This window comes from Montipora capricornis, chromosome 9 (genome assembly GCF_036669925.1).
Source record: "Montipora capricornis isolate CH-2021 chromosome 9, ASM3666992v2, whole genome shotgun sequence".
Lineage (NCBI taxonomy): Eukaryota > Metazoa > Cnidaria > Anthozoa > Scleractinia > Acroporidae > Montipora > Montipora capricornis.
The window spans coordinates 19,051,319-19,066,627 of NC_090891.1; the positions used below are offsets into that span (position 1 = coordinate 19,051,319).

General features: G+C 38.4%; 2 protein-coding genes across 2 annotated transcripts in view; one reads left to right on the forward strand and one right to left on the reverse strand.

Moving 5' to 3' along the window:
• The window catches only part of LOC138015417 (pancreatic lipase-related protein 2-like), a 274,790-nt gene that overhangs the window by 252,104 nt on the left and 7,377 nt on the right, over nucleotides 1-15,309 (forward strand). The gene's annotated exons all lie outside the window — the stretch shown is intronic.
• Nucleotides 325-10,966, reverse strand: LOC138016360 (pancreatic lipase-related protein 2-like). The gene is made up of 8 exons (XM_068863513.1): nucleotides 10,929-10,966; nucleotides 8,186-8,277; nucleotides 7,045-7,284; nucleotides 5,954-6,265; nucleotides 2,995-3,183; nucleotides 2,195-2,434; nucleotides 1,730-1,759; nucleotides 325-462 (listed from the first exon to the last, which is right to left on the reverse strand). The coding sequence occupies exons 2-7, from the start codon at nucleotides 8,256-8,258 to the stop codon at nucleotides 1,746-1,748; spliced, it is 1,068 nt and encodes a 355-aa protein (XP_068719614.1). The 5' UTR covers nucleotides 8,259-8,277; nucleotides 10,929-10,966; the 3' UTR covers nucleotides 325-462; nucleotides 1,730-1,745.

Genomic DNA, 15,309 nt, shown 5'->3' on the forward strand with positions numbered 1-15,309 from the left:
CGGCCGACTCCGGGATCTAAGGTATTAGTCTGTAGTTTTCGAGGGCCTTAGTTTCGTAACACCCCTTACCAAAGGCAACCCAGTTTACGCTCACGGAACGTCTAGCCATTTCAAAGGAAAACAAGGGGAAAGTCGATTAAGTTATCATTCAACCTCAGAAGTATTGTTTTGGGACGCCATCATTTTCATTGTGGAAGTCGTTGTTCTAAGATTCCCGAATCTCTCTTCTTCGACTCCTTTGGTTCATGGGACAGTTTCACTTAAGCTATTTCAAGAAGGGCGAACAGATATGCGCCAAATAAATTAAATTCCTTTTTTCCTTTCTGTTACAGACTTTAATATCACGGCAAATGCATACATTTCATTCAAGCGCTATGAGACATCAACCTCTTATTTCCTAACTCCTTCAAAACATAATTAAAAATATATATTTGCTTGTGACTCCATGAAGCGTCCTGTGTCCTGCAATGAAAAAAAAGTGATTAAGAAAACGAACAAGAAAACATACTAAGCAAGTTGCAGATAACGAATACATTTTGCAATATAATATGGAAGGAGCTCATCATGGTGAGTTTACCAGCGGCCTCTTGCCCGAGATCTATTTGCTGGACATCCGTAAACCAGATATGTCCAGGATTGACCCTAATTAAGTAGATGCACGCGAATTTCAATAAGCGTCACGAATTGCCCCCTTGTTCTCAGTCTCCCCAACATCAACATCACTCGTGTCTCGGAATACAGACAATTAACGTCACAAAGTGTTCCCCAAATGCTGCTCTTCAAGTAAAGGTTAACAGCTGCATATACCAAAAGCTAAAAATAACCCTAAACCTTACCTTACATTGTTGAACATAGGTAGCAAATGCTTAGATTTAAATGGACACTTCGTGTTGAATGTCAAAATTGGGCACGGTGTGCATCTAATTAGGGTCAATTCTGGACATAAGTGCCGTAAACAAGATGATTTGCTTCAAGAGGTAATGAATTTCAAAGTTTAACACCAGAAAAACAAAGAGAACGAATACCATATTGTGTGGTCTTAACGTGGTTTACAAACAGGTCATCATAATTTGATTGACGTGTATAATACAAATGGACAGAAGTTATTGGTCTAAATAATCAGCAAACAAGATGGAGTTAATGTATGAAACCACTGATAAAGAAAAGAAAGAATTTCAATATGAATTATATCACAATTTTTTAAAGATTTACAAATTTGAGCAACGGTTCTGAATGTGATGCGAGTTCAGAAAATGCCATAATCCTGACTAAACGCTTTTGCAAAGTAGTCAAATTATTTAGGTAGGTTGGGTATGTTAGACCCCAAACATAGACACCGAAATATCCACCCACGTTTCCTTGTTTTCGGAAGTGCAGCGTGCTTTTAGGAAATGGCGCAAGCTCTAATGATGTGGTCTTATATAGCTGAAATAGTTAGTTGCGACCAAACCACCCATGAAGCAGTTCAGCCCCGGGCATCACAATTTTCAGTCATTTTTGAGGTTTTACTCTTGCTCTAGATAAGAGTGCAAAGCTCAAATCCCGTTTGTCCTCTCGAGCTTTGTTAGCCTCGGTATTTAGCAGTGGAAATTGTCACTCAACAATATCCACAAGAGATGATAATAAAGTTAACTATAAAAAGATGCAAATCGCCTAAAGTTAAGAATAACAAATTGCATCCATGATTGAATTGAAGCCAAATTTGTTTACTTGTTTACCGATAACTTACCGTTACGTTGTCATGTTTATGATGCTTCGGCTAAAGAAAGAAAATGAGGAGATAATAACATTTAATGAACTGAGTGAATCAAGAATACTTCGACAGTCCGGCTAAAAGCTCGCGTTCAATTTAATCCTGAGAACGAAGGCAATCTTTATTCCAAATTAATTGGCTCCAAAGGAAAAACGCTTTAAAATCACATTTCACAGAAAAGAAACTTATTGCACATTCTACTGACAAGAAAAATGGCGCATCACGTCTCATGAGAAAAGATATAGGAGAATTTATGTATTTTAGGAATTGCATTCAAAGCAATGCCTTGTTTGTGAATGTGTTTTTCCTTGTTTTAAATTTATGTCTTCATGAGCGCGTTGCCGCCATTTTTATTTACGGACAAAAGTTTTCCTTATCACAGATCTGACGGTGTCGATAATAATGATGAGATCCATTGCCAAATATTAAGAATTAACTCACGGCATAATGTGTCCATCGGGCTTGTGTCCAGGTAGAAATCTCCTTCCTGCTTGGTTTCCTCAGCCCTGTATCCCATGAGAGGACATCCTTCATCACCGCAGCCGTTGCACCACCCGAACGTATACCAAACATAGCTGCTACATGGGTGTCCTTTAAACGGGTTGCTGCAATCCTCCGTCAACGTTTTGATATAGAACTCTGTGGACCTCAGGTGGTTACAGCCGACTGTGAAAGTAAGGTCTGTACAGAAAAGAAAAGAAAGAAGCCAACTTTGAAAGAAACAACTTAGATCTCAAAAAAAGTAATCAGGTTTTCATCCCCACGTTATTTTAGGACATTTAACAATTGAGTAAATCAAGTAATAGATTGGTTCGTTAGAGGTGACTTGATCATTACATCACCGCTGCTAATTGTGCTGTTTCAGTAACTTGATTGCTTGAAGACAAACTTCGAAAACTTCAAGTTTTTAGAAAAATTATCCGTAATGTGCCCCTAACGATGGACTCTTAGAAAGGAACATACAACCATTTTTCAGGGGTGCATTTATTTGGGCCAAGTCGTTCCAAAATCCACGATTAATTACTAGCCAAAGTCTCAGAGATCCTTCATGTTTCCTTTTTTGCCTAATGTACAGAAGGGAAATACGAAGGGTTTTTTCTCTAAGAGGATTCTACCATTATTACAGCAAGGACCAGCCCAATTCCGGCCTCAAATGGATGTAAATTTGATATCCACTACACTACACACGCCATGCACCTTCATCGACTACATAACGAGACCTAAAATTCACGAGAACATACCCGTGGGGTCATTCGCACAGCCTGGTTGTAGGCTCCCACCATTTGGAAAGAAGTCAGCATGGCCCACGTGGTCTGGAGTTCCTACTACTCCCATGTTTGTATGGACGACATCAACGTATTTCGCATCAGTTTTATCCAGATGAACTGCATTGTCGCTTCCAGTGAAAAATGGCAAGGCGGGATCTAAACCTATACGTATTCAAAGAAAAGGATCCATTAGGAAGTGAAGAATTGCTGTTTTGTTGGTATCAAGAGAGTATGAAGTTAAGAGAGATAATCCCTCATATTGGCCCTATTCCCATCGCAATCCCTCTTAAGTTTTTAAAGATCTCCTGCAAGATCCGGTATCCCCACGAGGGTTAACTGATAGCCAATCATATGTCCTCATTTTACGCGAACGACGCGAATCATTGCGTGGGAATTCGCTCAGCTGTCAAAATTGGTAAAAATGGGGACATATGATTGGCTATCAGTTAACCTTCATGGGGAATACCGGATCTCGTAGGAGATCTAAAAATAACTTAAGAGGGATTACGATGGGAATAGGTCAAATATGAGGAATTACCTCTCTTACCTTCATAATTTCTTGTTGGTATGTAATCATTAAACTCTTGCTTAACCTATCGCTTTTATTAATATCTCGGCCATGTGGCTCACTTCATCTTCATTAGTTATTTAAGTCCTTGTTTGCAGTAATAATGAAGGTTAATAAAGGTTTCACTCCATATTTCTACTGGTCCTATTCCGGCACTCCCTTTTACCCCCGGCTTGAAAATGGGCTTGGAACCCAGGCGGGAAAAGAGAGAGGGTGCTGTATTACTTGCTGGCACATGCTCGGAATTCGCCAATCATATTACAATAGATACCAGGGTGGATATGCAAATAAAGGAATCGCGAAATTTGGAAACATGGAATCTCCGACAAAAAATCGTACATGAAAATTACTGTGATTTTCTGTGTCAGGAAAATAAATCGAAATCATGCCTTGTCGCAACCAAAGGAGGAGAAAAAAAACCCCGATCGCAGTGAGCCACCGCCACCACCGCGGTGCCACCGCCCACCGATTGCTCAGTTGGTTGAGCATCGGGCTGTCATGCGGAAGGTCGTGAGCCTGACCAACACTCAGGGTCTTAAAATAACTGAGGAGAGTGTGCTGCCTTTGTAATTACATCTGCAAATGGTTAGACTTTCAAGTCTTCCCGGATAAGGACTGTAAACCGGAGGTCCCGTCTCATAGCCCTTGTTGGAAATTAAATAGTATGGGACGTTAAAGAACCCACTCACGGTTCGATAAGAGTAGGGAATGTTGTCCTTGGTGTTGTGGTCTGACCTTATCTCGACGGGGGCATCTTTCACTTCCTTGAATTAATTGTAAACTGGGTAACAAGCAGTCTGGCTAAGAAAAATTAAATTTAAGATATTTACCTAGACACGTAAGGACAGCCGTTGGTCGTTATACAGATATCAAAATCAGCCAAATTTGTAAAGATTGACAAATGTTTACGCAGAACGTCGTAAAAAAGCCTCACTAATAGAGGTCATTCTATAATTTTTTTACATTTTGATAAGCACATAAGATATATCAACTTCATCCTTTTTAATTAATATTCACAAATAAATTTTGACCAGAAAAAAAAGTTCTGACAATTAATGTCCGGATAATCGATGTTGTGCATATATGTGTGTAAACTAAGAAAACTTGAGTTATCAACACAACCTGTTACGTAAAGACACAAATAGTCCAGGTTGTGATTTAATTTCGTTCAATTTTTTAATCTAACTGTTTTACATTCCAATCCTAATCCCTCTTAAGTTATTTTTAGATCTCCTGCGATATCCGGTATTCCCATTATCCGCCATGTTTCCAGCATAAAAGCACCCCGAATAAACTATGCCCAAATAAAAAGTCTTTTTTCGAAATATGGTTTTTATCCCAATTTGGGGGGAAAAATTGCGTCATTCCGAGCATGCGCCTGCAAGTAATACAGGACTCTCTCTTTTCCCGCCTGGGTTCCAGGCCCATTTTCAGGGTGGGGGTAAGAGGGAGTCCCGGAACAGGACTTATTTCTACGTGGTTTCTTAAGTATCCCTCTCACGATCACTTGGTATGCATGCTCTCAAATGTTTCTTCGGCGATTGGATTTGAAGGAAAAGTCTAATTTGTCCCGATGAGTTTGTTACCCCACTGATGAAAAGTTTGTGCTGTTTGGCTTACGATAGCAACCTTTAGTACGCGCATGAAATTTGAAGGTGGAATCTTTTTCAAGAGGGCATGCTCACAATAGAAAACCGTCCTTGCCTGGACTATAAATACTAGTAGTTCCCTCTACGCGAGAGGCGATAAAAGAAACCCTAAAAGTTCCCACTGTTTAGAAATAGGTATAAAATGCATATGTAAGGAAATAACAAATTGTTAATCAAATGCTGTAGCACAATACCCCGACACGAGCCAACAACTCTCATATCTTTCGTCTGAGTTTTCGCTTCCTTACCACCCATATTTGGAACGGTATTTCTCCCTGTGCATTAATGTATGTTAACTGAACCAAACAATATGCGATGTCTGCGATTACATCACATGTGTGGAAATAGCAATCTAAAAATAAGGAATTGAACACTCGGCTTAGGGAAATCATTTTTTCCATCCAAGTGATGGGCTTTTGACTCGAAAAAAGGAAAGGGTTCAGTATTAAAAATTGTTAACCTAAAAGTTAAAATAACAGTGCAATATTTACTGTAATCGTATTGATTAATTGCATACTGAATTGAACACCACAAAGTGTCTCTAAACGCTAATTATTTATTAACAGGGTTGTTTTAAGCCAGTAGCGAAGAGGAGATTCCTGTAGTGAACGCATCGGTATCCTGCATGTCGCACCAGTGTACTCCAATAAACAGCTAAAAAGAACTAATCTGGGTAAATTAAGCCCTCCGGCTAAAATTACTCAAGCAATCTTACCAGTTATGCGGCCAATGGTCATGCCGTACTTCGTCTGCAGATAACTCCCCGCATATCCGACAACGTGAGCTCCAAGACTGAACCCAATAAGGTAGAAATTGTCAGCCAAATCCTTTGAATTGCCGTTGCGATATATTAAGAACTGTGCAAGCTCGGCCATTTGAGCGCCGACCAGCCGTGTGTTTCCAGATGACACTCCTAAGTCTTGATTTGCTCCAACACTCCAGTCTGTCATGATGACGTTGAAGTCACCTTTGTCCAGCAAAGCGTCTTTCATTCTAAGCCCCCAGTCGTAGTACCCAGAGGAAGTTTCTATGAAGTCGAGGTAATTAATATTGTTACTTGGATTCGTAAGTGCGTTCCATGGGAACTATTTATATGCCCTGCAAGCTTGTTCCCACCTGCCTGACCCATGAAGGCTAAGCTATGAAACCAGGTTTTTTTTGGACCTTTTTTGCATTATTAATCAAGACGTTCACCATCCCAACTTTTATTATCATAGTTGGATTTGCTGATCTTGTTTACTAAAATATGAGAAATGTTAAAGAAAAAAGAATTTGAACAACTTTAACAGGAAACAAAAAGTTGGTAAACACGATGTGACGAATCAAACTAACAAAAAAGAGAAACTTGATAAACAGCCAGAAAGTTTAAAATAAAAACTCAAACCAAGCGAAGAAGCACAAAAGCCTCCAAGGTGGTCATTGTGCAATTAGTAAATAGCAGTGATTTTTTTGTCTAAATGTAGGAATCTGTTGGAGCAATCAAATCTTTTGAGTCTGTGAATTTGCTTAGTTAGATGAAGAGCCATTTTGTGAATTATTATCATCATCCTTGTTTAGTGATGTTGATGTCGATTTTCCCGCGGTCACAACGACGAAAACCGTAAGGTTGTTGGCGATCAGCGTAAGAACTAATTAAGTACCAGGATGTTTGAGAACAAAACTTAGTAATTCTCGAAAATTGGGAGGGTGCCCGATATCTACAACCGATAAAAGTTGAAAACGTTTTTTTACAGTGGTCTGAAGAGACAAGTAAGGAGTGATGATTTTTAATGGTGTTGAAAATGCGAAGGAGTGATGTTGGCTTACCTGTCCAACCATGGCACATGAATATTGTCCTTCGTGTAATGTTATAATGTGAGCTAGCCAGTTTACTTTTGTCACTGTCATCAAGCTCTTCTCTGTCGTTGGGGTTTCTGTTCTCTCTTGTATACAGATAAAATTTCGTGCCTATTTCCTCCGGACTTTGGGGAAGTTTCATCAGTACGTTTTGAAATGGTGGTAAGTGGCTAAAACAGCCATACTTGCCATAGCAGACTTGTGGGAGTCCTTTACATTGGGAACAGGACAAAGTACATGAGTTAGAGTCAAATTTACTCTGTTTTACCAAACAGAAAAGCTGATCGCAAATACTGAGGAAGAGTGTCAGGCTACGGTTAACAACATTTTTCTCGCATGTTACAAAGTACAATATTCTTATTAGGTACTACACAACCATGATTTTTTTAGCTCATGCTTTTTTACGTGGTCCACACAAGTCTCCTCCCCCACAAAAAGGTGATTTCTTCCTAGGAGCGGTGGGTATGATTTGTTTTAGATTATACTTGATATTTTCCGTGGTAAAATTTGCTTCGAAAAAGGGGTTTCACCGCCTCTGATTGCGTGCCCGAAATCAGCTTCCAGAGTCGTTTTGTTAGAGCCATTGGTTATTCAAGGAGAGGAGAATACTTAAAAATTATTCTACGAGAGCGCGTTGGATGTGAGATGGTAAATAGCCAACGAGGCGCGTAGCACCGAGTTGGCTTAACCCGTCTCATGTTAAACAAGCGCGAATGGAATAATTAAAATCAAAGTCAATCAGTCTCCAGTTTGGCAACACTTGACGAAATCAGTTTCCATATTAGGTCATACGGTATATGAACTGATAATCGAGATTGAGTGAACCAATCAGAAAGCTAGAACCACAATACCCGAGGCCGAAATATCGGAAATTCTCTACTTGCACAAATCTCATAATACACCTCTTTACTTCCCAAAATTTCATGTCCCATGAAAAATTGGAAACAATTATTGTGCAATTTTTTTTGGGGGGTTTGGGGGGGGGGGGGGGGGGGGGGAAAGGTTGAGGTGTATTATGGGTTTTGTGCAAGTAGAGGATAAAAGTATATCATGGCGTTAAGGTTTCCCTTCAAATATAACAATTATGAAAAAAAAAGGACTTGTTACTCACCAATTCCAAATGAATCTCCCATTGAAAAGAAACTTCCAAAAATAGCTAACATCAGCACATATGCCGTCTTCATTGTGTCTTTATCACGAACCCTGGAAAAGGTTTCAATACGCATGATCATAAGCATAATTCCCACATTCCCATAATGCCGTTCTACCTTCGAACCAACCGAGTTCAGGGAATTCTCTTGACAAATTATATTTATGTACACCTTCCTTTAAGGAACACATTTGAATTGACAAGGGTGGGTCTCATTCTCGCGGCGGCCATATTGTCCATAGACAATAGATTTCGCGGTAAAGACTTGTTTCCATATCTTAAAGTGCTCTTGGACGTGGGGTGCCTGGGAATGAAATTAAAACACTGGAATCGGTCAGTGTAAAATGCAGACTGAGGTTATAATGTAAATGTTGAAAAAGCCAAAACCTCTTAGAATTGCTAATCTTAGGCCTAATGAGGCCTAAAACAATATTTAGGCTTAACTGTTAGCATTCCGATTCCAGTGATTTAATTTCATTCCCAGGCACCTCACGTCTAAGGGCACTTTAAGATATGGAAACAAGTCTTTACCAGATTTCATACCCAGAGCCTCGAGTTGAAATGTTTGGGAACGAGTTTCGATGGGGAAAAACAAAGATTTTCAATCACTGAGGACTCAACATGGCCGCTGTTTGATTAAGACCTATAGGATTGAACACAAATGAATTAGATATATTTGTAAAGGGTAGGGATGTTTGGCCCTTCAGTTCAGTTTAAAGGATGTGTTATCATATAATTTTTAACGCGACAAGCAATAAAAATATTAAGGTCATCATCATCGACTAAGTTTCCGTTTTCATCTATCCACACCATTCCGTCAGTCTTCAATTTTTTTTTCATTCGCCTGCGCTATGACCAGTCGTTCTCAAAAGTTTATGTTTAACACCTGCCATCAATAAGAAAACGAATGGTCGGATTCGTTTTCAAACATTGTAATATCTGAAAACCGTCTCGGTTTTCACTGGCGTGTTCGGACGTAAGAGTACACGTTTTCAAACGGACTGTTGATAGAGCCTTATTTTGAGCTCACTTTATTGGCCATAATAGCAACGCATGTGAGTCAATGCAATTTGTTCAGAAGAATGCTTAGAAACACAACGTTTAATCAAGTAAAGCTATGATCCTCGCAGTTATGAACGCAATTTTAGCAATTGCGTAGAGAAGCCTGAAAATCTCAAGACTACAACGGGGTTTGAACCTGAGTGACCTCGCGATACCGATGCGACGGAGCTATGAAGCCACTGACATTTGGAGCTGGTCATTTGTGGATTCTAATGTTCCCAAATGTTCAAAAATGACCGACTCCCAACGTCAGTGCCTTCTAATTCATAGCTCATTTGGTTAGAGCGTCGCACCGGTATTGCGAAGTCACGGGTTCAAACCCCGTTGAAGTCCTGAATTTTTCAGGCTTCTCTACGCAATTGCTCAAATTGCGTTCATAACTGCGAGGATCATAGCTTTACTTGATTTCATAACCGCAGTCCAGAATATATATCATTTCGTTCATTGAGGGAACGTTTAGTTAGACGAATGCTTAGAAATACGTTGGACCTTTGACGTCTCGAAAGAAACTCCAACGCTTAGACGTCTGTTGCCTGGTGATGGCTGATTGATGAAGTATCACCTGACAGGGAAGAGGCATTGTATGGAGTCTTAACTATAGGCTCTTAGGTTTTCTCTCATGAAGCCCAGCTGACATTTCATATGAAACGCAAGGCAATTAATTCGTAAACACAGCTTAAACACAATATGACAAAACGGGTTAAGCATCCGACTTTTGATACAGTCCAATTATTTTTCGAGTCAAATAAGTAATTAATAGCGAAATTAAGAGCACTAGTGATGATGTTAACGGTTTTCCTGCTAATTTAGAATAAGATCTTTTTTTTGCGCGACTTCAAATGAAAGGGAATTTATAAAGGATGGAAGTGGCATGGATATCGCTTCAAAATTTATAATAAGAAAGCTTTAAAATCTAACTTTTTATCCGCCACTGACATCGTTTTTTTCCTTTTTTTGTTTTTTAAAAAGACAAGTAACTTGTTAACATAATATGACCGAAACCTGATTTTCTGGCAACGTGCAATCATGATATTTTGAATTAAATAATACCAAAGTAAAAGCATAAGTGATTGGTATATTCGCGTTGACATCATGGAAACGAAAGCATTGGCAATAGACTTTATAACAAGTATATAATATGCCTAGATATTGAGCTTCAATTGTTTAATGTTTTGTTTTAAATTTGTTTATATTAAGATCTTTTTTTCCTGTCTTTTCTGTGTCTTCAAATGAAAGAAAATTTTAAAATCGAAGTCACTTTTTTATCCGCCATGGACATCGCCACGTTATTTGTTAATTTTCCTCAAATTTGCAAACATAAGGCTTTACGATAAAATAGATCGAGATTAGGAAAGACAGGGAGAAAAAGGTGGAACAACTAGTAATGATTCAAGGGCTTATTTGCAATAGTTTCTTTCTTTTCTGAAATGCTGTCAACTGCAAGAAAGAGCCGTTTACTTTACTACAAGCAACTGACACCAAAAGTATTTAATTTCAGTAAGGTCATCTAGATTCAGCTATGGGATCGACTCAATGTACCTTAAGTTACCCCACTGGGCTAGAATACTAACTTATAACTGACAGGTGGAAATAGCTATTCGCGTTTAATACATACAGTTTCTAAATACAGACAAATACTTACCACCTTGTTTGACTTGTTAACCTTTTGGCTCCGATGACCTTTATCGGCTTCAATGGCAAGAACGAAGCAGAAGAGTTACTTATATGCAACATGTGCTATTGAGATGTCAACCTGTCAGTCAGGGTGCATCAGTGGTTGGAATGTGCGAAAAGAAGGCGGAGCGCCAAAGTACAAAGCAGAACTAAGAAATATGTTTTTCAATAAACATTTTTCCGATGGTGAGGTACTGCCATATTCCTGTAACGTTCTCTGCTGTACTCTGGGTTGTGGATATAGAAAATAAATAAAAGAGGTCGAATAATTCTACTCTCCGGATTGCGTAATTTCGTAATACGTGATCATCAGTGTTTTCCTCAGTGAATTTCAAATATAGAAGTAAGGAGACCACTATATAGCTAATTATGTTTTTTCAGTTCCTGAATAGTAAGAATCGGATTGACTGAAGAATATCAATAAAGAAAGTATCCTTAATTAACAAATATTCCGTAGAGTCATGGTGATACGCCAGTGTGGTGGTCGATCAATAAGTTTTTACAGAAAAGGGTTTACAAGAAGATGAAAAGGCTTGGATTGAAAGAGAAACGTCATTCAACTTTTAGTAAAAATCTTATCACTGTTCTTGCCATAACAAAAGCAAAGCGTTCGCTCTGATGGTCAATTACCAATTTACTATTTGCCCATGGGTGAATGGTTATTGACAAAACTCTGAAACGTGCGCCGGAGTATTGTAACTACTGGTATTGTATTGTATTTTTATTGTAACTACAACAATGACCGATCAGTCTACCGCCGAAAATGCTGACAGTTCTTCGCAGTTTTTATAAAAAAAAAGTTTACCAATGTCACTTTTTAACCCGTTAGCTAGGAATTTTACTCAAAACACCAGCAAAGCGATTTGCGAGCCTAAGTGAAAGCCAGCTCGACGAGTTAACGAGCGAGAGACAAGGAATGTCACAAACTGTCACGTGGGAAATTGCTAAAGGCTGGTTTTAACTAGCGAAGGAGTCGCAGTGTGGAGTCGTAATCAGAAGCGTAGAGCGATACGATCTAGTGAAAATCAAACTGTCCGAGTTGGAAGCAGAATACCGCTACCGCTTATGACTCCGTCGCTTACGATCCGGAGTCTGAAGCAGAAGCGGAAGAAGAAACCAATCACAATGCTCGACTACAAGCATTGTGATTGGTTGGTTCTTCCGCTTCTGCGTCTAGTTTTTACTGGATCATAAGCGACGGAGACATTAGCGGAGTCGGAAGAAATGGAACGTTCTAATTCTTCTTCCGACTCCGATTCCGTCGACCTTATCATCGCTACGCATACGACTCCGATCTTTGATTTTCACCAAGGTCCACAAAGTCCACTCGGCCGTCGCGTCCGTGCGAACTCTGACCGACTTCTGTTCGTGTTTAAGCAACGTCCCGACGTGGAATTATAACTCGATAGTACAGGCGCTGAACTGTTTCACTAATTTTTTTTGTTAAGTACAAAGACTGGTTATAAATTTAAAAAAAAAAGTGCTTACATTGACCTTAAAACGTGAAGGGATACCTTGCTTTGTTTGTTTTTTGTTCTTTTCTTCTCACATGTTTAAACGCTAGAAACACGAGGGAAACCATGGAATTTACCATAATTTTGTTGTGTTTTCCTCTTTGCCAAAAAAAAAAAAATGTCTAATGAGTAGTTTCTGAGAAATTGATTTGGTGATAAAAAGAAGCAAAAAGAGGTCACGACGTGCCGACCTGTCAATGAGGTAATTTTCAATTGCAAGTGTAAATGAAAATACAGTATTAGCATGAATATATAAACTAACAATTAAATGTTTATAAAAGTAGGTAAAAATGTCACGAACGCTAAAATTTGATAAAATATCTATCTCTTTTTTACTTATGTTAACATTTGAAATGCTAATTTTCTACTCTTGGTGTTTTATTCACACCTGAGACTTCCGCGGAGAGAACGAAACTTTGATGACATCTTATCGCTTATTTTTGTTTAGGCCAGGAACTGACTGTTAAGACTTCTTTAGTTTATGCCCCGTGACTAGATATTACAGCACGAAAATTCGGCACATCGAGCCTGAAGTAACACTTACAATAATACGGGTGAGTGAATAAGGGCTCAATTAGTAAAAAAGCTCGATGTTATTATTTCTGGCGAACACACCAAGAAAGGAAAATAAATGTTATAATTGACATGTTTCCGCCGAGTTTTACTCACAGCAACGCAGTGGTTGCGATGGAAATTTAGCACGAGAGGGACCGAATATGCTTTGAGGTGTATACAAATAATAGCACAAAGAATAATATAAATAAAGGAAATTTCTGGACGGCTTAAATAGCAAAAACCGAAAGCGTACAAAAAAAAATATAAAAGAAAGGAAATAATATAAGCATGAAATTGAGCATAGATTTATTGAAAGGGCCGAAATCAGCTTGCAAAAAAAAATCAAAAAAAAGAAAATGAATATTTATGGTGCGATCACCGATTCTGCATGGATTGATGGATTGTGGTAAAGGCCAGGATTTGATGAGATCGATCGATGGCTGCCCGGAAAACACGATCTACTATATTTAAAAGTATAAACAATCATCTTGTCATAATGAGTTCAGGAGAATAGGTGTTGTGTTAACCACTATGCACCGATGTTTTACTCTGCCGGATTAATGGAAAGCGTTACTAACCGTAAAAAATTTCTGGCGTTTTGAACCATGGATTCACAAAATTGGAAGAAAACGAGATAAGCATAAAATAGCTGCGTTCTTCTGAAATCTTTTTATCATACTATTCATTATAAAAAAGTAGTATAAACACTGATCAATACTTGTCAATTATAAACCAAACAGGTTTTTTATCGGGATAGGTGGTTGGCTGTGTTAACGTCTTTGCAAAATCATGATGTTTCTTCTTTCTTGCCATTTTATTTACTCATTACTTGATTTCTTCGGGACTTTCCTTGATGTTTTACTCTCCAGCGTTAATTAGCTTGACGAAATAAGCGCAAATTTTACATTAACTTCCCGGCGTTTCTCGGAGCGCTTAGAGCAAAAACACTTTTGACACCTTATTGTGTTTCTTCTTTTCTTCTTCATCACTCAGTATATGAAGAAGAACGAGATATCTGCAAAAATAGTGAGGCCGTTCTTCTGTCATCTTTTTATCAGTCTTTTCATTTACGATTTTTAATAAAGATGGAAGAAGCCTATACGATCGGAAAGTGACCATTGTAGAGGGTGTTAATTTCATGTAGTTTCGCTCTTGTGTTAAAGACAGCAGAGTCTTACTGAGCGCTAGCAAAGCATTATTGCAGAAGTTACAAGGATTTTGTCTTCAAGGATAAAATGTGCGTTTGCAATACGTCCAAATGTCGCAAGAACAACAAATTTAACAAAGAGAATAAAAGGCAGAGGGCTCCAAACTGTAATATAACGGATATCACAAAAGTCGCAAGGATTTATGCAGGCAATTTTACGGACAAATTGTGGTCAATATTCAGTAGTGAATTCCAAATGTCGCAACTAAATTAAAAAGAGAAAAAGCGATGAGACCCGCAAATATCTGTTGCTATGATTTTGTACATCCTCAGGAAGAAAGTATACGCTAACACTGAAGTCTTTTCAAGACTACAGTGTTTGCAGAAAACAATTTTTCCGAACTCGGAAAGCCAAAAGGCAAATACGTTAGTCTTTAAAAAGACTATAATGTCTGTAAATGCATAAAGACTTTTTCTGGGGGGGACTTTGCGATTACTGTAAAAGCATCATTTGTCCTAGCAGACAAAATCCTTTGCTTTCGTTTATGCAGTCTCTTTGTTAAATTTCTTTTATTACCGTTATTTGTTACTCTTGCTAAAGCGCTAAATCATTGAGACTTTTGAGATACTATTTTGATAGTACAGTTTTGCTAACTCTTCATCAAATTGCTTGAACCACAACGAGCAATCCATCAGATCTCGAACCAGAAATTTTTTTTGTTTTCTTACCAAGCAGTTTTCTCTCCTTCTCATTAAATAATTCAACCAATACGTCGCTATGATTTTAACTTAGCGGAAATACGCTATTTTTATAAACAACCTTTTGAACGCGTTCATGGCAATATTTTAAGAACATACCTAGACTGAGATTCAAATGTAAAACTGTAGTCCGGCTGACAGGACAATCACCTCAGATACTTGGGGACGTTTTTAAACGTTAATAATGTGATTTTCTTATTGCATGATGCACTGGCCATGGAGAAAAAGTTGGTAGTCGAACAGTACAGTATTCCACACAAGAAGAAAAAGATGATTAGAACATATTAAGAACATTTTCAGGCTCAAATTGCAAAAAAAATATAAAAACGTTCAGGCTCAGTCTTACTTAAAAAATGTGCCGTTTTCAGTTAACA

Excerpts from the sequence above, each read along its gene's own strand:
- LOC138016360 (XM_068863513.1), bottom strand. The coding sequence starts at position 8,258 with ATGAAGACGGCATATGTGCTGATGTTAGCTATTTTTGGAAGTTTCTTT. Across the intron at positions 7,285-8,185 it reads GGGAGATTCATTTGGAATTG|GACTCCCACAAGTCTGCTAT; the intron begins GTGAGTAACAAG and ends CCCAATGTAAAG. Across the intron at positions 3,184-5,953 it reads GACCATTGGCCGCATAACTG|GTTTAGATCCCGCCTTGCCA; the intron begins GTAAGATTGCTT and ends GAATACGTATAG.